Source organism: Accipiter gentilis, chromosome 22 (genome assembly GCF_929443795.1).
Source record: "Accipiter gentilis chromosome 22, bAccGen1.1, whole genome shotgun sequence".
NCBI classification, from domain to species: domain Eukaryota; kingdom Metazoa; phylum Chordata; class Aves; order Accipitriformes; family Accipitridae; genus Astur; species Astur gentilis.
Genome location: NC_064901.1, coordinates 5,285,560 through 5,311,441, shown reverse-complemented (window position 1 = coordinate 5,311,441; position 25,882 = coordinate 5,285,560). Strand labels below are relative to the sequence as shown.

General features: G+C 44.9%; 2 protein-coding genes across 3 annotated transcripts in view; one reads left to right on the top strand and one right to left on the bottom strand.

Annotated features, from left to right (window-relative positions):
* The first annotated feature begins 214 nt into the window (after positions 1-214).
* PAX9 (paired box 9) lies at positions 215-20,603 on the top strand. The gene is made up of 5 exons (XM_049826004.1): positions 215-218; positions 1,133-1,759; positions 4,049-4,191; positions 9,375-9,527; positions 18,949-20,603. Exons 1-5 carry the CDS (start codon positions 215-217, stop codon positions 19,201-19,203), a joined length of 1,182 nt encoding a protein of 393 aa, XP_049681961.1. The 3' UTR covers positions 19,204-20,603.
* A 2,062-nt stretch (positions 20,604-22,665) lies between these two features.
* SLC25A21 (solute carrier family 25 member 21) overlaps positions 22,666-25,882 on the bottom strand; it is a 265,040-nt gene continuing 261,823 nt past the window's right edge. For both annotated transcript variants that reach the window (XM_049825958.1, XM_049825957.1), the window contains exon 10: positions 22,666-24,519. In XM_049825958.1, the coding sequence (XP_049681915.1) occupies positions 24,449-24,519 (71 nt within the window). In that variant the 3' untranslated portion in view covers positions 22,666-24,448. The remainder of the gene's footprint in view (positions 24,520-25,882) is intronic.

Here is a 25,882-nt window from a genome sequence, read left to right as displayed (position 1 = left end):
CCTGAGGTTGAAATGCAGAAGTCAAGGCTCTCTCGTCGGGAAGCAGATTTCCTCGTAGCCTTTTTTCCCTCGCGTCCCTGCTGCCTCCTCGGCGGAGACCAGAGAGCCCCGGGGGCCGGTGCGGCCGGGAGCGCGGGAGGCTGGGAGCCCGTCTCCGGGCGCGGGGCTCCGCTCGGGATTTAGGGCAGCCCCAGAGGTGTCCTTGCTCGGAGGAATGGGTAAGTGGCCGGGAGCTGCAGGAGGGCTCGAGGGCTGTCAAGAGCGGGGGAGCGCCCGTGCGCCGGCATGTGCCGCCGCCGCCGCAGCTCCCTTATTGACTTTGCTCGTGTTCCTACAAGTCGTAAGAGCACGCTGAGGGCCAGGAGCAGGGAAGAGAGAAAGCCAGCGGCTGCTCGGCTTATTAGGAACGTTGTCAGGCGAGCGCGAGGCAGGATGGCAGCCGAGTGGACGGCTGGAGCCCGCGGCACGCTGGATATGATTCCTGACACCCATCTTGGCAGTTAACATTTTAGCACGTTTGGTTTACAGCCTGGTGTAATTGTGCTGTTAAGCGAGAGGCGCTAACAGCACCAGAAACGGTCTTTAAAAAGTTAGTCGCGACTCGGAAGCACCGCGTTGCCCTTGCCTCTCCCAAGATGTAAAAGAATTTCCTCAACTACTTTTCCTTCCTCCCCCTCCCCCACGTCTTCGAAAATGCTTTTCTTCTCTTTTTCTTTTCTTCGTGGTCTTTTTTTCCTGTGGCAATAAAGCTGACTTGTCTGTTGGGGCGATCTCGTTTTTCATGCCGGGAATGTGCTTTTCTGGAATATGTTTGATGCCCAGTCCGGAGAGCTCCGACATTTGTTGCCGCGGATTTTCTTTCTTTCTTCCCTCTCTTCTTTTTTTTTTTTTTTTTTTTTTTTCCCCCCCTCGTTTTTGTTTTTTTGGTTTTTTTTTTTCCCCTTCCCTATTTGTCTCTCCCTCCCCCGCCCCCCTTTCAATTTCGGGGGCATCCCGCTATTATAAAGAAGCGTGCGTGGAGTGACCTGGGGGTCCCCGAGCTGTGACATCTGCCTTGCGATGAGGAGCAGTTCGGACGCCCCCTTCTGAGCCATTCGCCGTGTCCGACGGGTGTGTTTGCGTTTGCTTGCAGAACCTGCCTTCGGGGAAGTGAACCAGCTCGGGGGGGTGTTTGTCAACGGGAGACCCCTGCCCAATGCCATCAGGCTGCGGATTGTGGAACTGGCGCAACTGGGCATCAGACCGTGTGACATCAGCCGGCAGCTCCGCGTTTCCCACGGCTGTGTCAGCAAAATCCTGGCTCGCTACAACGAGACCGGCTCCATCCTACCGGGGGCCATCGGAGGCAGCAAGCCTCGGGTCACCACCCCCACGGTGGTAAAACATATCCGGACCTACAAACAAAGGGATCCGGGCATCTTCGCCTGGGAGATCCGGGATCGCCTGCTGGCCGACGGCGTGTGTGACAAGTACAACGTGCCGTCGGTCAGCTCCATCAGCCGCATCCTCCGGAACAAAATCGGGAACCTGTCTCAGCAGAGCCACTACGAGTCCTACAAGCAGCACCAGCCGCCCCCACAGCCTGCTCTGCCCTACAACCACATCTACTCCTACCCCAGCCCCATCGCTGCTGCAGGAGCCAAGGTGCCCACCCCTCCCGGGGTGCCCGCAATCCCCAGCACCATGGCCATGCCCAGGACGTGGCCGTCCTCCCACTCGGTGACGGACATCCTGGGGATCCGCTCCATCACAGACCAAGGTGAGGAGGGGGGACCCGGGGCCGCAGCGGCAGCCGGGCAGGGCCGGCGCGTTTCGGTCCCCTGCTCCTGGGCTCCTTCCTCTCCGAGGGTCGGAAGGAGGTTCCGTGCTTTGCCTAGGGAAGCCTCTCGCGTTTTGCCCCAGCCCGAGCTGGGCGCTGAGCTTACCGGAGGATGTGCCTCGGGACGCGGGCGGATCGGAGGTCCCGGGGTGGGCTGCGGGCGGACCAGCAAACGGTCCACACGGGCCGTCACCGCTGCCGTGGTGGCCCGAGGAGTGCGACCTTGGCCGGAGGGAACGGCCCGGGGCGCGGCGGCCCCCGGGCGCGCTCGGCCCCGGCCCCGCCGCCGTCCCGCTCCCGGCCGCGGCTCGCTGCCGCCCTCCGGTCGCAGGCGCCGCCTTGGCGTTACCGAGAAGTCCGTTCTCTCTAGTTCTCGCAATCAGGCCAAATTTGCGCCGGCAGGAAGTTCAAATGTCACCTAATTGCTTTCGTTCTGATGCGGCGTTTTCCTCCGAAGCGGTGGTCCAGGCAAAGCAAACCCCCAAGATCCGCTTCTTTTACCCCTTCCACCTTCTTTCTGTTTCTCCGCCTGGAAACTGCGGCGCGACTCCCAGCCGCTCGCTACGCTTTGCCGCAAAGAAAGGGACATTTTTTCCATTTCGGTCTCTGCCAGTGAACCAACAGTGAAAGTGCTTTAAACAACAGTCTAAAATATCCTTCGCCTACAGCGATCTCTGTGTCCCACTCTTCCCTCCCAATTAGCGGAGGGGGGTGTGTGTGTGTGTGTGTGCGTGCGCGCGATTTCTGTTTTCATTGCGTTTTTAACGGCAACAATCCGGTTCCAGCAGCACTTCAAATGCGAACTGATCCTTTAGGCCTTGCAGAATCATTTTCTTTTTCTTTTCTCAAAAAGGTGGTATTTTTTTTAAGCAATACACACACACACGGAGGTATGTTTTATTTCCATTCATACGTACAAAAATACCTAAGTTTTGTCCTTCTTCGCCCTCTGCTTCACGCTGTAAACTTTATCCTCAGACCACACTGGCACAAACAAATGTGTTTCTGAGTCGACTTTAACAAATACACGCCTGGCAATCTCTGCTCTGTGCTGGGGAGAGGTACTGTTGGCAATGAACATTAAAAAGAATGAGAGCATTACAATCACATGAGAAATGGAGGGTTTGTTGTTTGGGTTTTTTTTTTTTTTTTTTTCGAGTTCCTCTTTTTATTAACACCACATTGGCAGGCAGGCAGGCCTCTGACGATACTGCCGGGTGCCTCGGTATCTGCCCCGTCTCCCTCAGACCTCGGAGCTGCACACATCTTTCTGCAGCGTAAAATCTCCCCCCTTCCCCTTCCCAGCAGAGAGCCGGGACTGCTGAGCGGCCGATGCCGCAGATGGGGGCTGCTCGCCCTTGATTTATAGTATAAACTGACCTTGCTGACACGGAAAGGAAGCCCCTATTCATGGGAAAGTGTGAGATCAGCAGAAAAGGGCGCTCACCGAGAGAGCTCAATTTCTTAAGACAACTTCAGATTTGTGCCTTTCCCCAGCCTCGGCGAGGGCCCGAGCGAGGTGGTGGTGCGGGGAAGCCCGCTCCGACAGCGGCTCCGGCGGGCTCCGATGCGGCGGGGCTCGGGGGAGACGCTTCCCGCCCCCCCCCCCCCCCCTCCCCCGGGCTCCCCGGCGGGGCCCGGGAAAGGTGCTCGCCTGCAAAACAGCCCGCTATTCCCGTGCCGCGGCTGATGCGCGTGTAAATAACAGGACTTTTACCCCCTCCCCCCTCCCCTTTTTTTAAATTTCTTTTTGTGTTTTGTTTTGTTTTCTTGCTTTTTTTTTGTCCCAAACTTGCTTGGAGCCTGCTTCATCTGCAGCCGTGTCAGGGCTGCTTCTAACGTGGGGTATCGTTTGCCCTCGGGCTCGCACACACACACACACACACACACGAGGCCGTTGCCACAAATGCCCCTTAGGAGATCCCGGGGGACAAGTGCCGCGGGGCAGCTCCGTCCCGCCGGTGCAGGGACGCGGGGACGAGCGACTCGGCCAGCTCCGGGCTGGGCTGGCGATCGCTGCCATCAGCCGCACGGAGCGAGCCGGCTCCTCGCCCTCTCCCGGGGCTCCCAGGAGCCTCGGCGAGGTGTAGCGGGCGAGCGACGGGCTTCCCCTTAGCTCTGCCCCGCAGAGCGAGTCCCGTGGGGAGGGGGAGCCGGCTCCGGCCCGGAGCAAAGCGCTCCGCATCCCGGCCCCTGCCTCTAACCCCCCCTTCCCGCCGTGTTTCCCAGCAGTGAGCGACACCTCGCCTTACCCCAGCCCCAAGGTGGAGGAATGGAGCAGCCTGGGCCGAAACAGCTTCCCCCCCGCGGCCCAGCACGCCGTGAACGGGCTGGAGAAGAGCTCCCTGGAGCAGGAGGCCAAGTACAGCCAGGTAAAGAGAGAGGGGGGGGAGGGCGGGGACGCACAGGGCCCCTGAGCTCGGCCGCGGGCTTGCGGCCCTCGCCCGGGGCTGCCGCTCTCGGCTCGGAGCCGGTGCCGGCCTTACCCTCGGTTCTGGTTTGCAAACGGAGTCCGCCGAGACGGGCGACGTCGGGAAAGAGCCTGCCTCCCTCCTCCGCTCCTCTCTCCGCTCCCTCCCTCGGCACAGCCGCCGCAGCCCCCCCCCCCCCCGGCAGCCCCCCGCCCGCCTTTCTGCCGGCCGAGAGGCTCCCGGCCGTCCCGGGCTCCCGGCGCTGTCCCCGCCGCCGCGGCACAGCCCGCCCAGCAGACACTCGAGAACCGCCGCGCACCAGCCCCCGCCGCCCGCCCGGCGACCGGAGCCCGCCGCGCCGCCCGCCGGGGCTCGGCCCGGAGCCCCCGCCTCGGCCGGGCCGGGCAGCCCCGGGCCGGGCCGGGCCGGGCCGGGCAGCCCCGGGGCGTGTGAGCGGGCACGTCCCGCCGCCGCCGCCGCCGCCGCCGCCCTCAAAGCCGCGTTCTACCCTGTCCGCAGCGTGCTCTGTAGGCAGGGGAATAATTTGAAAATGAGGTGTAATTGCTTCCTACATTAAGCATTTTTAAACGCTTAAGTAGACGGCGAATTTCCTACGTTTTAATTACAGCACAATATAACTGTTACTTAATAAATCTCTGTCTAAATCTTTGTACTTGCTAATCAAATCCCATGCCAGGAGAAAAGCTATAAAAGCCTCAACTGTTACTCGTTGGGAAAGCACAGGTTTTGAAAACTGTTTTCCGTGCGATGGAAACATTTCTAAACCTATCTATCAGAGGTTTCTCAGATACGCTGACTTCCCGGCCATTCATTTGTTACGCTTATAAAGGAGTCGAGGAAAAACTGCGGTCTCCGTTTAGCGTGTTCCCATTCAAAGACGGAGGTTTTGGACGTATTTTTCGAGTTCTGTGTCTGGTTTTGGATTCCATGTCGAGGAGACTTTTGTAGCTCGTAGTTGGTGCTGAGAGTAGCTGAATCGGACCCTTTCAGATTCAAGATGTGGAGCGCAAACTGCGGGAACGCTTGCAAAGAGGTGAATGAGGCAGAGTGGGAAGTACTGTAGGCCCCAAAAGCGAACACCCTCTTTATTACATATGTTGCCTTACGTACAATATGCCGCCCTTAATGCTGTCCTATTTGTTTTGTATTACATTTTTCTATTATGCCATTATTATTCTGTTCATTTCACATCACAAATAACATGCGCTGTAGCATAGCTGTGACTGCATGGTTAAAGATGGAGTTAGATTTAGAGTTAATATTCATCGTTCCACAGTTTTCTTTAAAAACGAAACAAAGTGTTAGCAGTTTTACTAAAAATGATGGAAATGGCTTGTCATTATTCTGTTAAGAACAGCTGTACTGCGGCTGCGTTGTCTTAGGTTCCAGGCTGGGCTTTCTGCACAAGATTCTGCTGAAATATTCACAGGATCTGGCTCGTAGGCTATAAACCATTGCCTCTGTTGGAATCTCAGTTACCTCAACAGACGTGCTGAGGAACGATGTTATGTAAATCGGGTTATTTTCAGTGCTGGTGTTGGAAACTATTTTTTATCTTTTTTTACTCTTTCAGTATTTATGCTTTCATCTTCATAATATATCACTGTTCTACTGTCAATACCAGTCTTACTTTAAAGTTTTGTTCAACCTGAATCATCACCTGATAAATGTAATTTAATCATACTTGCTATTTAAAAATGGAGCAAATTGCTATTAATAAAATGGAATTCATTTGTCAAAATACATTGTCCAGAGAGTTTAAAAGGGCAGAAAAGCTAAAGACTATTTATCCAAAAGGTCATTTTCAGATCGCTGTTCACTAAAAAGAAGACACAGAGGAGATTCCACCCCCCCACCCCACCTCCCCCCCTTAATAATATGGGTAAATAGAATTTCACTTTGGAGAGTTCTAAAGTATAGACCAGTCTATTCATGAGGTGTTCAGACTTGCTTAGCAGAGAATTCATTCACATGTACATCAATTGCTTGGTCTGTCACAAGTTTACTACCTTGGTAATTTAGAGTGTATTCCAAAAAAATTCATGTCAAATAAGCATGTGAAAATGTGATTTTTTGCAGTATTTGCAACCTTATTTTGCCAAAACATTTGTTCCAGCCAGGTGCAAAGTGAAGTTTATGAACTGAATTCTTGCTGCACGTAGCACTGACTTACTAGCTGTCCGTTCGCTGAAGCACAGCGAGTCTGGGGTGACAGTCTGTGCCAGCAAAGTCTCACCAAAAGCCTCTGATGTCCTTGGATGTTTTCGTAGTCTCTTGCGACGTGTACTGCTTTGGGTGTAAAGAGATGAGCAGGGGACAGGAGAGAACATTGGTTCATTTGTGCAAATCTAGCAAAGGCGTATCTGGAATGGTGGAAAAATAGGGAAGCCACAGTCGTAATTTATATGTCAAAAGGACTACAGTGAAATAGGCTCTGTCTTTGGATTTGGGGGTAAATGCTATTTTCCTCATCTCCTTTGGGCAAAGCTCATTACAAAAGCTGGGTCTTAAGAAGGCAGACAGCAGATTTCCCCCAGAGAAGAGAAGTGACTGTTCTGTAATATTTCAGTTTTACGTCTGTATTACCGAAGTCAGAGGCGCCTACAAGAGGAGTAGAGCAGCAGGGAATCAAGCGTGCGTGCTTTACTTAGGCTTTCCAATTACACAACAGGAGCAGAGGGAATGTGCTCTGAAGCACATTAACAAAGGATTTTGTGTGAGTGATAGGGAATTCTGCTGTTTCCAACAAATATCAGCTATATATTTTAAGCACCAGCAATGCATTTTAAGCATCAGCAGCATTCCAGGTTCACCTGTCTACAGCTTGCAAATAGCTCCATAGCTACTAGTCAAGTGAGGGGCTTGTTCCCCAGCCTTAGTCATGGAAGATATTATTTTACTTCTCAAGAAATCCCCCGGAAACTCCCTCTGCATTAAGGGAAGAATTAAGCCCAAAGAACAAGGTCTTTCTGTACTTATAAAATGCATTTATTTGAGCCCACCTTTTATATGATATCCATTTTTTTAACACATGGGATCCTGGAAGCTTTTTTCAGGCGAAACTCTTATTGACCTCCCAGACTTGTCAGCTGGCAGCCGAGGCCGATCTCTTCGATGGGTTCGGATGGCTGCATTTCACCCCTTGCTCCACACATCAGTGGGAATTCGGGCTAGGAAAGGATTCCACAAAAGAGGCAGGAAGACTGCACATTTTTGCCTCAGCAATATACAGTCACACTCGTTTAACACGAAACTGAACCTCTGGACGTAGAACATTTTTCACTTTAAGTATTATGAATTTCCTGGTGTCTCTGGGGCCTTTGTTTGCAATGTTGTTCAGTATTTGGGTTTGCGGAGTTGAAAGCTCTGCTTGGCAGACTGTGATTCTGTACCAAACGTTCCCCAGGAAATCACAGAGATGCCTTGTTAAGTTTCTGTTCATTTTTAATTACCCGATGTCCCAAGTTGTCATTTATACATAAGCAATTGCATTATATTTTCCCGGTGCATCGTATTCACAAATTTGTCATACAGCTTTGCAAACAGAGCGACTGTGAATCAGAGAAACTGGAAAGAAAAATAGATTTTTCTGAGAGCTTGACAGTTTTGGGTCATACACATTGCATACAGAACTCAGTTATATTGCGTATTTATATGGAGAGGCACATTCGATGTAGTGTTGGGGGGTGGCTTCTACAGATAAGTCTATTATTAATACAAAGGATGAATATCCTGAGTATTTTGTGCATTATGCAGCTTATACTGACAGATGCATTAAGAAAAAAAAAAAGCTGAAATCACTGAAATACAAACCTATTTGTACCCTGCATTTGAAATGACAACATTTAATAAATATGTATCATATTTAAAATGCAGTTTTCAGACATCTGATGCTTGTGACTTTCTGGACTAACGTCACGGATGTGGAATCTGAAAAAAACCGTGGTCTCTTTTTACACATGTATGAAAATGCAGAAGATCTGATGTACGTCTGTATGATTTGTTGAAAGACAAATAACTTTGGAAATATTTTTTTTCAGAATTATTTGCTGTGTGCATTGCAGGAAGCAGATGTACACATTGCCAAAGGGAGCTGATGATACTCATTAAGGGAAAGAGCTTGTAACTGCGGGTGTCTAAGAGCAAGTGCTTATTGCAAGCTTGCTCCTGGAAAGGGTACACTATTCGGAGGCCTGATCCCAAACCTACCACAGTTGCTGAAAACGCTCCTCCTAGTTCAGAGGGACTCGTGAACATGGTTTGAGTGAAGTCTTCCTCTGACATATTGGGCAGACCCCAAAGTAGCAACTGCTTCACCTCTGTCTCAGCTGAACTTCATCAGCTGTTAGTGGCTTGAGTTTTTTGCTTTGCGGGGATAGCACTCCCTGTCCTTTGGTTGCGTTCTGATTAGGGGTCATGAGCTCCATGTGCTGTAAGCACATAAAGGGAAGGCTCCATTTTAGGGCAAGTGATTACAAATAATTGCGGGTGCAATTCTGGACGATTATTTGCACAGAAAAAGTAGGCAATGTAAATATTTAGTTCCTGATCTTTGATTGCAGATGAACAATGAACGCGGTGGCCAAAGCATCTGTAATTGTTTTTATCTGCAGTGCTTAGAATCCACAACATACCGTAGCTTCTTGGGGAATAAGATGAAAATGTAACCTTAAATGTTACGGCCAATTACACGACCCTCCTTCACAGGTTATTTATTGCAAACTTTAATTAGCAGATTACTTATTTGGCATCTTGTATTCTAACTCAGGATTTAGGCAGTTGGATTCGTGCTATGGGTCTGTGCAAAATCCATCAATGATAAAGGTCCGGACCTCCCGCTCCTCACTCATACCCAGAGGGGGAAGGTGTTGAGGAGAGGTGCTTATTTGCTTTCTTGCCGTAGTACCTAGTAGAATTGTTAGCAGAGTTCCTGTCTGGTGCAGGGGTTCAGACCTTGGCTTGGAGACTGGTTCTGTGTCTCTCATTAGGATCTCCAGACCAGTGCCTGTTATTAAAATACTGTCACTAAGATGGCTTGCTCGAGGTCTAGGCATCCGTGTCATTGCATGTTGTGGGTGAGGGGCATGAGCTGATCCCACTACATGCACCCGATTCCTTCCCAGGTGATCTGGATGGCACCCCATTCGAACCCCATTTGTGAGACCTGCCTCTTACTGGCCACCTGCTTCCACGGCCAAAACACAGTGCCCTGCCCACCAACCCACATGGCTTCAGGGCACTCCACCCGGATGAAACTAATAAAGAAAGTCAGAGAGGTGAGTGAATGGTATGATGACGCTCAAACTGCACTCTCAGCACCCTCTGCTCAAAGGGCCCCAGCCCCCAGGAGCTCCGCCATGCCAAACAGGACCAGGGACTGAAAAGCGAGAGTGGTGGGAGATACCTGTCCCGGCCAAGGAGCAGATTGCCAGGGGCAGGGGGATTAGATAGGACGTGATCTGTTCCATCTTCTGGTGCTTGCAGTAGAGTGGGAAGTAGAGAAAGACCGTATGGTGTGTTTGAATTTGTCTGTTGTGGCAATTTATCATCTCTTAGGAATTGCCTACGTACCTAGTCATAATGACGGTGGGCATTCAGTAATCAATGGGCTGTGATTTCACCCTCGTTAATTTACCAGCTTCCCAGTAATTGCCTCTGCAGCATCAGAGACTTGTTAGACAAAGGGGACCGCTGTTTTGGTGCTCCCTGAAGAGGACAAAGTGGGGACTTTACCAGTTTGACCCCATATTTGCCTGGCTTCTAGCCATCCAAGAATCCGTTTGATGTCTCCGTGTCTGTAAGTCTCCTTCTTCCAACCTCAGTTTAATTTAAATAACACCATATTGAAATTACGATATATTGTTAAATATATTCTATTAAGAAGGCATTTTTCATAGAACATTTTACTAATACATTATAGTTTTAACCATCAGCACAGAAAGAACAAATATTAATTCCTGTTTGCTTGTTTAATGTCCGTGTGTGCCCTGCCTGACTTCGGATTTTGCCAAAATACCAAGGAGGAATTACTGTGCAAATCTGTTCTAAAACTATGGGAATCTGTTGCTGGTTCCTACTCAAGGGAGTTTGCTTATATGGCATGATTTTTTTCTGAGCTTTCCTTTTGTCCTCTTAAGCACAGTATATCTGTCTAAGGGAGACTCAAGTTGTATCTGTCATCAAAATCAAGCTTTGTGCTCACAGCAAATAGAATTTGTTTTCACTCCGCTTTGAGGTAGTCTGCTTGTGAGGTTTGTTAAATAATAGAATATATCGCAAGATCCAGCACCTTCACTGGGAAGGCAGTGACTTCCGTTTATATCATCCTTCCTAAACCGGAGTATGAATGGAAAGCAACCATTCAGTGAATGTACAGACCTTGCACAATAATCTACGTTTGAGAGACATCTTAGGTGGACATAGTGCGTGCTTGGTGTGCCGTATGTGGTAGGTCTCGCTTCACTGTGAAAACTGTCTAAAGCCATCCCTCTTCTGAAGCAGCATTGGAAACCCTTGCTCCCCCCTTTTCCTCAGAGTGCGCTTAGGTTTTACAACCACCTCTGTCCTCCTTGTCTCCATCGTGCCTTTTTCTCCTACCTCTCTTTTCCTCTGTTTTTGTAGTGGATTCCTCAGTCTCTGAGAAAGAGGTGGTTTTTTTTTTTGTTTCTGCTGTAGTTTGTTTTGGAAAAGACATAAAATGCCCCTGGCTCCTTTAGGAAAGGAGCGGTGATGGTGTGTAAATTCAAGTTACTATTACTATTTCCAAAACTGGGTTTTTATTTCCCTGAAGAGGCTGAGATTTAAAGTTTGATAAGAAAATATAATTAAGAGTGATCTTGATGCATGTCGCAACTATAGTTAAAACACTCGATATTATCTGAGTTCTGTGTTATTCAGTGCAGCTGGGGATGCCTACAAGTAAAGGAAACAACTTTAAGTTAATAAAAAAGCACATTAAACACGGGGAATGGGATCTGCTCATTATTAAGGGAATGAACAGTATTTTAGAAGGAAGCAGTGTGATTTTTTTATGCAGTACATTATAATGCATTGAATTTAGTAACAGGAGAAATAACTGTAAAGAAAATGGCATCTTTGTAAGAGACACAGTATAGGATTGGGTAACTAATTACGTTTGGAATCTTAAAGCACTCAAGCATGCAAATAACTCTGTTTTAATTGTGACTTCAGCTAGAATACCAGTATTGCTTCGTACAACTTAAGGTGAAAGAGAACTACTGTAATTCCCCATTCTTGAAAGGTCTCTTTGCATTTTTCAAAAGGTCAGTCTTCTGGGAATCAACCCAGCTTAGCTGGGCAACAGACTGACTGTAAACCCCTTGCCTGTGTCTTGTTTTAAAAGCTCCTCAGATCCAATGTACTACTGCTGTCCAGTCTTTCTTGAAACTAAAGGCATATGTTTCAAAGTAATATCCTACCTACAAAATGTTTCCCCTTCTGTTCAAGATTTTTTGGATGTCAAAATTACTTAATGACAACGTCCTCATTTTTCGGAGTCTGTTTTATTCTCTTCTGCTTGCAGTGAAATTAATAGAAAATCAAAGGGGGAGCATGTTCAGTAAAGTAAGTTCATTCACCTAAGAATATGGATATATAGTCTAATATGAAAAGATTTTTGCAAGAAATTTTTCCAATATTATAAAAGGACAGCAAACCCTGATTTGCAGGGTCAACTCTATGTTGTTCACATACAGCTTAGCAATTTTATTACATTTTTCTTAAAAAGATTTTTAATAAAAAGCGTTATCATAAACTGGAGAAATTTACTTAGTGCTCACTTTTGTAATCATTCTTCTTTAGGTAACTCTGACTTACCTGTGTAGGCATGTTAATTTTAGTGGGACACTGATCTGAATGAGTGTAGGATCATGTCATTTTTCCCATTGATGCTGTAGCACTGAATAGCTGCTTCAGAATTTAGCTCTAATTTAGTTAATTACAGTTTCTACCAAAATATTATTTAAGGTTATTAATTTTAAAACCTTAAAAGAAACATAGGTACATTACTTACATCTTTAGGTAATGCCATTTTCCTAAATGAGATTTCCATTACAGGCCTGCTGCTGATGTTTTACTTGGAAAATTTGTTTACTCTTCCCTTGGGATCCCATATGTTGGTTTGATTTATAAATCATATTTAACCTCCAATTAAAAAGGAAGATTTACCATGTTTGCTTCCTTTATGTTTGCAGTTTGTGTTTGATTGCTGCTGGTCTTGTTGCCATAACCTTTTCTAATGATTATGTGCACGTCACTAAGACCATGAGATATCCTCTGGGTTTTTAAGGTAATTTGCTCTTCCCATTGAAGGACTAGATATTCAGCTCAGCTCCCTGCTGTGCGTTTCCCTTGCTGTGGAAAAAATGACTTCTCCAGTAGCTACATTGTGACTGTGTTTTCAGGACATTCAGAAAAGAGGCAGCATGTCCAGAAGTTGTTTTAAGATTTTCCTTTTGAAAAATGAGCAGCGAGAGGGTGTCTGTCTGAGGAGCTATTGGTAGCGTCCCTGCAGCTAAAGCTACTGCCAGCACTCCACTTTGCTGGGGAGCTGCTGCTCTCAGTAAGACGGTTTGTGATATCACTTGCAGATTTGTTTCATTTGCTCTCGGGGAAAGGCTTCGTGCTGGAGGATCAAGGCAACGCGCTGAGCTTGCTGATCCAAGGACAGGAAGGATTTGTTCCATCCAAGTCACTGTTAGAATTGAGAAATACAAGTGAAACAGCAACCCCATTCACCAGAGGTGTGTTCCCCAAGTCTTGACAGAGGCTGAACTTCTGCTGATTCCAGCAGGGGAGTTTGGGCTGAGTCACTGTCCAAGCTCATTAGGGCTGGTAAATTAGGTAACTTCAGCTTGAAGCCTCTGTTGTTTCTCCAGAAACACTTTTTTTTAATAGACATTTAGAATACTTCTACAAAACATACACTCTTAGTTTATGCAAGAAATTATCTATTTAATAAAACACTGTAACAATTACATTACAATGGGCAAGTGATTCAAATAATTGGTAATAATAACTTTAAAATAAGAAGAATCATTTACATTCTTTTGGACACTTACTTTGGAGTTAGACTATAAAACTGAGGTGGCATCCACCTGTGGCATCAAATCTGCTGGTGTTTGTATTCTTGTAAACCTGAAATGAGATCATTTGCATTACTGCTATTAATGCTAACTAACATAAATGCAGGTCTGTGGTTTTGAATGCTGTGACTCTGGGTCATTTTCTGAAACATTTAGAAGCCACATGGGAAGGGGTCACAGGAGGTGATCTAATTTTGATATTGAGAGAACACATATCTAGCAAGCAAAAGGCAGAGAAGGAAAAGTAGAGAAGGGGATGAAACAAAACAATATCAATTAATCTGAAAGTGGAATCCAGCTTGTGTGTTTCTCTGTTATTAACATAACCAAGGCAGAAAAAACCCAAGTCAGATAGTTTGACGTGGATTGATGGGGAAGTTTGTCCATACAGCTTGTGCCCTGTCTCTCCTTACCATGCAGGAGGGAGGAGGCTGAAGCTGTATGACACATTATACCAGCATAACCTTCATAACAGAAACCAAGGTGTGTGTGGTGGTGGTTACCTCTGGTTTAGAGAGGAACTGTTCTGACTGACTTTTAGGAGTCCAGACAGCTGATGGAAATTAGTTGTTCCAAAGACAATCCCACATAAGCTTGGTTCTGGACTTGCTTTTCGTCCACCCACCCCCTCTGTGTCCCAAATCCCAAACAGACTGAAAACAACAGTGACAACAAAAGTCGTCTCTAGCTAGCATTGTACCTAAAGTGCCTAAAAATTCCCTCCGTTAAAACTACTGAACCAACCCCTTCACTGGTGAAAATACATGAGTCCATTTGTATCAGCAGCATCATTTTATATGACCTAAAGCAAGACTTTATGTCCACCTTGGTTTTGAATTCTGGCCTGGATATTCCTTTCACTGGCACTGGTGCATATCAGCAGTAACTTGGCAGAAAGGCACCAGACCCAACTTGTGATCCTGGCCCAACCACTGTTGTTTTGCAGGTATCTTTGCGAGAACATGTTTAACTGAATTTGCGAATAGGTGGGAGGTCATGTGTTCTAGGCTTTGAACACAGCTCTAAAATTTGGAAATACTTATTCCATCAGTTTTCTCAAAACATTGATAGAAGCAGCAATTCAGAGCAAATGTTTCTCTCCGGTCTTTGTAGAAGCTGGACAGTAAGCGCTTTCAAACAGGAACCGTTATCACTTGCACAGCAGAGGTTCTTGTTCAGTTAGAATTACATGTTTGTTTGTTTGCTTTAAAAAATTAGATTTCCCTTGAAAAGCAATGGTTTAAATTAAGAAAAAAAATATTTATAAAACTTAAAAACCCAGTTCAAGAAGCTCTGCACTTAAAACAAGTTCTAAGGGTTTTAAAAATCCATAAACACCATGGGGTTCTCGCACTCCTAATTATGAATGTTTAGATTTTGGTGTTCATTTCCTCTGATTGAAATACTGCAGGATGAATTATTCATCCAGTATATACAGGGTCATGGAACTTAATCCCCTCCATTTATTTTAAGTGAATGTCATGTTTGTAAAAAGTGCCAGACTGACAGACAAGATTCAACCCTTCTGATAACCTACACTTTGTATCTAAAGCTGTTTAGAAGTAAAAACTCTTGCGGTTAAAATTATTGGGTCAAGAGCTTCACTGATGAAAGTCAGAGATGAAAATCGGGGGTTTTTTTGAATAGCATAGTTTTAAATCACACCAGGTGAGTTTTTTTTCCATCCCCTCCTCTTTACATTCGGGCCAGAGGAGGCCTCTGGCTGCTTTGCAGGTACAGCTCAAACCTCCCCTGAAGCAGAACGGCGCTCCGTGCCGGGCCAGTCCTTACCCATCCCAGTGCCGCCTGCTTGGCTGAGGGCACCTAGTGGCATCCACATCATCATGGTTTTGAGCGGTGAAGCTTTGTAGCTCTGGAACAAAAATAAGAATGATTCATTAATTCGGCAAGGCGGCGACAACAGCTGTCCAGCATTGGTGGTCTCTGACAGGTCGCAACTGGTGATCCCTACACAACTGCCTCCACCTCCTGCCCTCAGTAGTTAGGGCAAGATCTTTCTCGCATTCAAAATAGACACTGTAAAAACAACAGTTATCGGAGCTGTAATTCAAGTAAAGAGAGGGTGGGTAAAAGGGTTGTTCTGTTATAAATTAGGATAGGTATGAATCTTTAGGCAAGTCCCATCTGTTTTATCAATAACAACCCAAGTAGCACCTCCAGTGTAATTCAGTGACAAACTAGGGCTTCTCCAACAATTATAGTTCAGACACTTTCACTTTACTTTGTGCCACAAGACCATACTAAGGAAAGCCACACAATGATAAATAGAAGTAGGGGAACATACATATGATTGTATTAAATATTTATCAACAATGTCTGCATTAATGTGAGCTGTTCAGGAGCTCAGATTTGCCCCAAATCATGCAAAAAGTGATTAGTTTCTGGCTGCTGAGAAACCCCTGGCAGCCTTGTCTGTAGGAGCTGCGGGAGGCCAGGACATGGGCTCGAGCATCGGTGGCACAACAAAGAGGTGGCTTGTTGGCACGTTGCCTGGCACAGATCTAGCCCGTGCCCGTTAGCACACGGCCAGACACTGCCCCAGCACAGGGTCGGGCAGGGCATGGCCCAGGGACCCTGCCTGGCAGGCTGTCTGGATGAGGACACGCTGTTTCTAGCAGAAGAGAGGTGAACTGCGCAGCTGGGAATTCCATGGCGCTGCTCATCCTCAGGGCCAAAGAATTGGCCCTGGTCTGCTTTATTTACATGTGCAGACACAGTCATCCCTTCCAAGGAATTTTTTTGCCTGGACGCGGCATTGGACATAGCAGGAAGTAATTTCTTGAGGACCGAAAGTTGCCTTTCTCTACCCATGCACTTATGGCCTGTGATGGTGGGGTGAGGAGAGGTGCTTGGCAAAGTGATTGCATCAAGCAGTATTTCACCTTGGCATAATGCAGCACTATGCATAACTTTGAAGGATGCATTAACAGTCTTATTCTTGCTCAGATGAGAGGCTGTTAGAGCATCTGCCTTTTCTAAAGACCTCTGAGAGGAAGTGCCAGCAGTTGGAGAGCATCCTACAGCATGGCAGTCTGTACAGCATACGGAAAACATTTTTGCTGTGGTAAAGGAGGGCTCTGGCTCTTCCCAGAGCCACACATGGTAGAGGGGAGCAGTGACAACACAGGAGGCTGGAGGGACATGCGCCTCCTCTGCAACCTGGGAGGAAACCTTTCAAAAGCACAGCCAAGGGTTCATGGGACATGACCACTTATAGCGAGGAATCCTACTTAAAACGGGGCTTCCAGGCATAGCCTTGAGCCGTCTGCTTGGTACCAGCCTGCTTGGGAGTGGGCAAGCCTGGAGGAGCAGGGTGGCCTCACAGAGTCCAAAAAACCTCTTCTGAGCTTCAGAGGCTGGAGGTTTCTGCTCAATGGCTATGAGACTCTTCAGGGACTTGCCCCAGGTCTTTTCTTCTTCCAGCACCCCTTCAGGGTTTCTGTACTTCTCTGGGCAGCGCACCTTTGGGTTGTGGCTCTTGATGTCCCCGTGTTACAGCCTGGCTCAAATGGCTCTACTGCCTCTGTGCAAAGCTTTTTGTTACTGTTAGAAAAAACAGAGGCGCTCATTCTTGTTTCACATTCTTCTGAAAGGCACTTTACACGTTGGAAGAGGCAGGGAGCTTGGAGAACAGCAGCTTTTTAGGGCCTGTCACGCTTTTTACTTTCTAGTAAATTCAGTGAAATAATTTTCCATGTGATTTAAGAAGTGTACTAATTTACAGTGCAATTATTTGAGGGTTTGTATTAATTAGTATTGTTGCAAACACTGATATTTAGAGCTGAGGCTAAAGTGTAATTCTGAGACACAGTAGGGGACGTGTAATTGGAGTTGAAGGTCAGGTCACATATTTGGATTTTCAAAAGAATAAGGCAAGTTCAGCTTCAACACAGCGTTTATGGATTTGGAATGACAATTATGTTGCTGCTGCAGCTGTATGTTTTGTACTAATTAATATACCTATTGGAGGCTTGTGGCTGGGATCCCGTCAGTGTCTCCTGCTGTTTTAGATTGCTGTACACATTTATATTGACTCCAGCAGGATTACTGCTTGGTTTCCCAAGTGGCAATGAGAGGATAGTCCAGCCAGTGGAATTGTGAGTTAAATGGGTAACTCACGAGCCTGAAACCAGGCCAGTGCCATTTATGGAGGTAAATACTGGAAATTTAGGCAGGTGCAATCCAGGCAGGAATTGAACAAGGGAAATGTTAACATCATGTGAAGTTTTAGCAGAAGCAAAGGTCTGTTTCTTTTCTTAACTCTGCACTATCCAGGTTTGGTCCGGTTCTACCAGGTGATTAAAAATGGCAGATGCTGAATCGATACCTGTTCCTTCATATTCAGATAGGAGCCGTTTCTGGGAAAAAATACCACCCCAAATCCTAAAACATAAACACTACACAAATTGAAACTTAAGCAAGATAAATGATCTTGGTTTGTACCTGTTCTGCTGAAGAAGCATTGACAGGGTGTGAAATAAACCACCAAACACTTTTTATTTAAATAAGGAGTCATTCATTGTGAAATACTATCAGGGCAGACTGAAGGACTCTCCCTTCTCTATTTAAATAGAAACCTTCTCCCTAGTCTACGGAAGGACCTAGGAAAATAGCTCACAGGAAAGGACCCAGCCTGCAATTGTTTTGTGCACAGAAGCCTTATTGAAACCAGGAGAAGCTGTGAGCAAAGAACATTTGCAAGGTTATATCCCCAAGTACCTAGAAAACAGATTTTTAAAAGACATCATCAATAATAATACTACTGTTACTATAGTTCTGACTCATGCTCTGAGCAAACAGTTACGAAAGAGTTCAAGATGTCCCCACCTCCCCCAGCTGCTCATTACCTCTCCGCTCCAGGGAACTTGCTTCGGGATCCACGCCTGCACCTGCCCGCTGCAGCTCAGGGCTGAGCCCACCCTCCTTTGGGGCTGGGGTGGGTGAGGCGCTGGGATGGGACCATCTCTCCTGCCGCTGGTATGGCCGTGGCCGCTGCACACCCAGCTTAAACGGCCACAGCACTACCTGCCGGAGCCTGGCCACAGTGGCCAACACCCTATGCGAAAACCGGGAAGGCTGGGTAAATATTACAGCCCACCTACTCCAACCCGTAGGACTCATTGCCAAGAGATGAAGGTGGTCAGTGAGAGAGATGGGACAAACTCACCACAAATACCGCCCGCAGCAGCTCTCAAATGTAATAATTAGATGCAACCACATGCTTAAGGAGTCCATGAACATCAGCCTGGGGGAAGGCAGGCGGGGGGGGGACTTGGTGGTTCCTGCCCTGCTCTCAGTGTGTGTTCCCTAAACCTCTGCTGCTGGTCCCTGTCTGGGACAGGCTGCTGGGGCAGGTGTGCAGGGCTGATGTGAGGTAGCTGGTCTTAAACGCAAAGCACAAGGAGGCCACTGCGCCCCTGAAATCCAGGGAGGTGGTTATGGGTGGCTCTCTGGGTGTCCCCACTGGCCCTGGCCCTCGTACAAAGCCCCAGCAGCATCCGAGGGCAGCTTCTTTTACAGCAGATCCGCTGTGTCTTAACTCTCTTAGAAACGTTTTTCCCTTTCCTTTCAGGCACCCAACGGCCTCCCAGCCGTCAGCAGTTTCGTGTCAGCACCAGCCATGCCTCCCTACGCCACGCCAGCCCAAGTGTCACCTTACATGACGTACAGCGCTGCCCCGTCCAGCTACATGGCGAGCCACGGCTGGCAGCACGCTGGAGGCACCCCGCTGTCCCCTCACGGCTGCGACATTCCCGCCTCGCTGGCGTTCAAGGGCATGCAGACGGCCAGGGAGGGCAGCCACTCGGTCACGGCCTCTGCTCTCTGATGCAGGAGCCGGTCCAGGCCCACCACGAGCCCGCTGGCTGGTCGCCCCCTCAGCCTGGCTCAAGACTGCTCTCTTTGTGCCAGCCATAACCTGGCATTTCTCCTCGTGACTTGTCTCCTGCCAGGCTTTTGGGATTGAAAGAGCTGAAGACGACATCAGAAACCGAGGGAAGTGTGGTGTTGCGCTCTTTAAGTAAAGACCTTGTGTCCCTCAAACGGCTCGTGGAGCCTTGTCCCGCTCTCTCCTGGTCAAACCACATGTATTTATTCTTAATCATCACAGACTTTCTAAATGTGCAATTGTTGTTAAGATTTGTGTAAAAATCAATAAAGAAAAATCACCACAGAAAATTCTGCTATGCCTCGAATCAGCAAAGGCGGTTAAATGGGAGGCGTTTGCCGATTGCCTAGAGAACAACCCTTTCATCGACAAGGTTATACAATCCACCACTATTAAGAGATCACTTTTTGGTTGTTTTGTTGGGTTTTGGTAAGCAAATACAGAACCAAGGCAATAGACGGCTCTCAGATTCTTCTGGCATGTCGCCATTGCCAGGCAGTAGTAATACCTTTGTGTTTTTAGCCATTTGTAAATATAGGCTTTTGACAGCATTTGTTTTCACCTTCCAGTACATTTATTTCTACTTTTTTTTTTTTTTTTTGAAGTTAAAAAGGTGACTTTCTAGCTATTTTATGTGTCTTTGCATGGTGGGGTGATAGCTTCAGGTGGTGACGTTTAGGTAAGGTTTTTTTTCATCATGTTTTTGTGCCTACAGTGGAGGCTTCAACATCTCATGACATACAGTTATCTCTTTAGCAGAAGATTCAAAGGCAGAAATCCAGCCAAGTAACTCTCCCCAGCTATACCCAGCCTCCCAGATTCATGAAACATCACATTCTTGTTAAGTGTACAAACAGAAATGGGTGGAAAATATCTGAACAAAACTGAAAACTGTAGCGGAAAATGCTGTTAGTGTGCAACCTGTGCAGAGATGCTTACAAAGCCTTGTCAGTCAACAACCCACTGAGAAACAGAATTGTACCGTCATTGTCGGCTCACTTGTGTCCGGCAGTTTCGGCCCCAAGATGATGTAATTTTTTTTAAGAGGAAGTTGTCTTTAATTTCTGCTTTAATGAATGTAAAATATGGCTCTTGGTAAAGTTTACATTGTTGTTCTGAAGCATTTTTTTCCCTTATAGGTATACTGGTGGTGGTGCTACAAACACAGATATTATTTAATATTAACAAATTCCCTTTCTACATTTCTGTATCCAGTGGCAAGTACTCTGTGCCAGTTATTTTTGCTTTAAACTTTAATCCCAAGAGAGCTAACGTTCTGATCTTTGAAAATTTACCTGTTTTCCTTGGGCAACAATAAAGTTCTGACTGTTATTCCAGAATGCTTTCCACATGCTGGAATTAAGCCCGGTGTGACATTTCATATACTTCATAGAATATTAATATATTGTGTATTTTTATAAATGTTGTGCAATAACTTAAATTACACTAGAGAGAGTTAAAGCAGAGGAGAAAACTTCATTCTTCAAATATTGCTCTATCTGCATACCATATTAAACATTCATTCAGTGGGAAGGTAAAATACAGTCGCCTCTTAAAATACAGTCTTCTCTTTGTCGATATCCAGCTTTCATCACTGAGACAGCTGTGGGTAAATTTTCATAATAATCTAAGTAACCAGTACATATATTATGCATAATATATCCACTGAAATACAGATGGACTCAACTGGCTGCTGCCACCTTTGCTTTTTGCATTAAAAAAATAGTTAATGGAACTGTATTTCTATAAAGAACACAGGTATTGTATTATGGCCCTAAGGAAAGAAAGATCTGATCTCGGATGTGATCCCATATTCTTCAGCCTCAAAGGCATTCAGCAGCTGCTTAGCTTTAACGAGATGCTGAAACCCTTGTTATTCAGTAGAACACTTTTTAAAGAATGTTTCTTTGAAACCACTAAAGGTAATGTGCACACAAGTGCATTTCCACTCTGCCATGCTGTTAGTGACGTGATGGATGTTACTCTGCCTTTATGCAGTTGTAGCTGAGATAAGGTGAGCCTTAACACCATGAAAAAGAAATTGGTTTAATTCTAGAGAAGCTCTTCACTAAAAATAAAATGGAGAAAAAAAAACCAAGAAGAAAAAGATCATGAGTCAATAAATGACTAAGTTGGCAACAGGATTTTAGCTTTCAGCCTAGTTGTTTTACTGGATTACAGAGTCATTGAGTAAGTCTACCTATTGTTACCCATACAGCATAAAGAAGGTACATCAAAGGAAAAAAAAAAAAAAAGCCAAACCCCAAAAGAAGAGAAACCTTCTGTAGCACAACTTTTTGAGCTCCAAGGATTCACAAGCCCGTAACAAAGTGCGCCTATGTTAAAAGTTTTCAAAATTTTCCCAAGCCACAAGAGGTCATTTCTGGAATAAAAGTAATCTTTTCTGGCATTCCCATGAAGCATTAGTGTGTTTTGGGAGATACTTAGAAAGACAGATCTTTAGCTTGTATCAGTTGTTTGCATTATCTTGTCTTCAGCTAAATTGGGATAATTTATAAAGCAAGGACAAGACATGATGTTAATTATTCCTCACATGGGACTACAGCATCATGAACCATTTTTTTTTGTGTTTGTTTAGGTACAGCTCTTCGCGCATTTGACCGCTGTATAGAATACCTTACCCCCAAGTGGAAAGTCAGTGGGGCTCTGCGCAGAAAGTGTTGCTCAGGGTGAGCAAAGGTACCTGACCTTGGCTCTTGGTGAACTGCCTGTGATGGATTTCTTTGGTGTGAAATTTCGTAACAATTTTTTTTTTTTAAATGTAAACCTATGATGCAGAATAATCCTTTGCCCAAGGAATTTTTTCCCTGCCTATGCTCATGGGTAAACTGAAAAAGACAACATTAGCTTATTAGCCACACAACTTTAAGCAACTGTACAATAAACAAAGGAGGAAAGGGATTTGTTTTTGGTTTTGGTTTCTTTTTTTTTTTAAAATAAACAACTGTCACCTGCTGCTGTCAGGTACAGGGTTATAAATCTGGAGTGAACCCACTGAGGTGAATGGATTAATTTGGGAAATATGCAGTATATGTGAGTGTAGAATTTACGTTCTTCATCTGAAAAGCCTACCCTCCGTTCCCAGAGTGTCAAATGTTTTCAAAGAAATCAGTGAAGCCTAACACTCCCTTCTATGACAGCCCCACTATGTTTGTATGGTCCCAGTACAGAAGGCCTCCAGTGTAGAACTGCATCAGACCCCATATTACACCAGGAGTGATGGGGGATTGGGCTGGCACATTCATGGGTTTGTTTTCTAAAACAATGCTGTTTTTTCTGCTTTCTGATGGTTCTCTTCTTATCAAAGATCAGGCTGAGCTATTAACCGGAAAAATCATGTTGGAAAGGATGTAAAACCGAAGGCTATATATGTATATACAGTATGTTTAAAGCTTTTTATTTTTATATTTTCAATGCTCTAAATTAATAAAAGACTAATTATAAAGCATTTTGCTTTTAATTTTCAAAATTGTCTTAGTAGTGTCTTCTCTTTGGCTAAGTACTGATAACAAAATGCAATAAGGAACACTTGCCTTAAAGTTATAAACTGTAACAGAGCTAATTTTATTGATTTTAGCTATGAAGTAGCATAGGTATGAGAATTTGCTGTTGTCAGATTTAGACAATAGAGAGGTTTATTGAGCATGTCAGTACAAGCATCCTTGAAAGCGCTAAGAATGCATTTCTATTTTTAGCTTTTTGTTGCTTTTCTAATGCATTAAAACCACTCACGAGATGAGACTTCACATGTGAACTGTCATTTTCAAGTAACAGTCTGGAAAGGTATTTCTTTAGGATTGCTGGGAAAAAGGTTTGTATCTCCTTAAGAGGAAGAACATTTAGAGGTAACTGTGAATGTAAGATGGGGTGATAGACACTTTCAGCAATTGCAAGATGTGCATTCCTTTGACAATAAACCAAGTTTACATGATGGAACATTTTTATAACAGAATAATGTGTAATTTTAAGTTATTTAAAGAGTTCTTGAAACTGTAGAGTGGCACAACTGCATGACCTGAAACTGTCTTCACTCAGCACAGCAGAAATTATCGCATACCACAGAGCTAGTTAGAATGGCTAGTAAAGACAGGAGTACATCACTGAAATACTATTTATATTTACAGTGACTGGGAAATGCAAAAATTTTAGCTTTAGAGCAACCTTTTTTATCTATAGAAAGGTGCATTTCTCTGAGGTGCATGGGTAGCTAACTATGACTGCATATGTGCTATCAGTCTAGAACATTGTTTCTCCATCTCGTGGTGGTAATGAAAGGGTAAAAGGGCAGTTAAGGTGCATTGAACATTTTTATCACAGGACAGCTCTTGAAGCAATAATGTATGAAGGCAGATAAAAAATTCACAGCAAAATCTCATATGCCTAAAAGTAATTTTTTTGTTAATTTATTTACTCATTTCTTCTACGAATCCCACAGTTGTTTTGCACTTTTATGTACTTGATTCAGACTAATTATTTTCAGTATCTTCTGTGACCTGAGCGAGATTTATATGACATATATGGCTGAGAACGAGTAGAACATTTAACAGTATCTATGTTTTTAAGGCTGTGGCTAGTCATGCTGTCCTTTTTCTATCCTAACTCTCAACAACTTCAGAAGCTCTTCTATCAATATTGAAATCATACTGAACTGAATTGAAACTGGACCCAAGATTGACACAAGAGTTTGCAGAGTATGGGTCATGTTCTTAACCTGGAGTCAATGGAGTTGTCAGTTTACACTAGCTTAGTACCTGGCCCCACAGGATTATTCCATTTTTTTCTTCAAAATCCCCTGAAAATTATTATCTTGCCTTTTCAGCTGAAATTTTTTAAAAAGTGTATTGACTACATAGTATAATTCAGAGTCCAGAATTGTCACTTTGTCCTTGAAAAACTAACTTGTTCCTATGTCTCCTTTATATTTTCTCTTGATCCAGTAAAATAATTACAAATATCAACTGTGCTATTTACTTATGCACTTACAGAAAAGCATGGGCTTAAACGTTTTCTTGGATCAGGACCTGAAGACCAAATTTGTTTTGAACCGTATTAACATCAGTGTAATCTGTGGGCGTTAGCACCATAAAGGGTGAGAATCACTTTTTCTTTATTAAAGTGTATTTTAGAATGCATATAATTTTAAAGAGTACATTGTTCAGAAGTGCTACTTGTGATCAACTCTGTCCTGAAGCCATGCATAAATGTATTCATAAACCAAAAGCATCACTGCACCACCTGTAAGAAAAGATATTATTTTACTACATATAAAATTCAGTATTTTCAAGATTTTGTAGCGCATTTATAGTGTGTATTCTAAACCAGGATATGGCAAAGCCTTATTTGCAAAATGAATAATTCCACTAATTCCCTACTTCATTAAAAATTTACCAATTCTTAAACCATACCAATTTTACTTAATGTTAGACCATAAAGTTGATGTGAAAAGCTTGTATATTAAATCAAAATCACCCTCAGTGTGATTTTTCCTAACATTTTTTCAAGATTAATATTTTTCTTTGTTCTTTTACAAGTGACGCTTTTAATCTGAATATGTGTATATTTGTGTGTTTGTTTAGAGTTAGATTTGGCCATGAAAGAGCAACTTGAGTGGTGGAATGACAAAAATTCATCACCAGGGGGATGAAAATGCTTCCAGCTAAGATTCAAGAAAGACTTTCAGCTGTTAGTTTACTATGTCTAAAGCAGAAGATCACAGCATTGAAATGCGTGTAATCTTCCTGTGCCTCTACCGGGCTATGAATCCACAGGCAAAGTTTTGATCTGATGAAATGCCATTATTTGCTAGAACTGAGAGCAGTATAAAATCCCAGCTTGAATGCCGTATCTTTACTGTTAGTGAAGCCACAGTAAAGCCCTTCTGTAACCCGTCTGTAATTACTGTATGAGCTAAAGAAGGGAACATTTCAGAAGGTGTATATATATAGCTAAGCATATAAAGAAGCTTCTGGTTGGAGAAGTTGGGGAAAGAGAATCAGATTCCAGGCTGCAGGAGTAAAAGTGTGTCACAATGTGGTACTTGTGGGTGCCAGCACTGGGGCACAAAGGTTTTCGTCCCTTTGCCTTTGCCTGTTGACTCAGGGAGCGGGTTGGAGTGGCACTTCTAACAAGTCTTCTGCTGAACTGGGCTGTCCTTTCTAGGTAGATGGATAGGCTCAGACAACCAGGCACACAGAACTACCACATGAGTTTTCCCATGTTATTTATCCTAACGAACCAGCATCAGACTTGCAATCCTCTATGAACAGCAACTCACAGACAGCTAGACAGAGCAAAAGTTTGCAAAAGGCTTCGACCAACAAACAAATCATAGACACAATGTCTAAGATGTGATTTGAACTCAAATCAAGGCTGATTCCAATTCTCATACTGTGTGATGTGTTTCTGTATCTCTTTTCCTGAAAGCGTTCATGTGTTGAAAGAAGGAATTACTTTTCCAGTCACAATAAAGATAGCATTATTGTTTCATCAGAAAGCCAAATCTACGTGTTAGTCAATGGGACTACAAAAGCGTTTAAAATGAAGTGCACACGTAACTGACTTGCTGGATCTGGGCCAGAACTCATAGTTGTTTGTAAGA

Coding starts and splice junctions, on each gene's coding strand:
- PAX9 (XM_049826004.1), top strand. Junction 1,760..4,048: donor CCGCTCCATCACAGACCAAG/GTGAGGAGGGGG, acceptor CGTGTTTCCCAG/CAGTGAGCGACACCTCGCCT. Junction 9,528..18,948: donor TAATAAAGAAAGTCAGAGAG/GTGAGTGAATGG, acceptor CTTTCCTTTCAG/GCACCCAACGGCCTCCCAGC.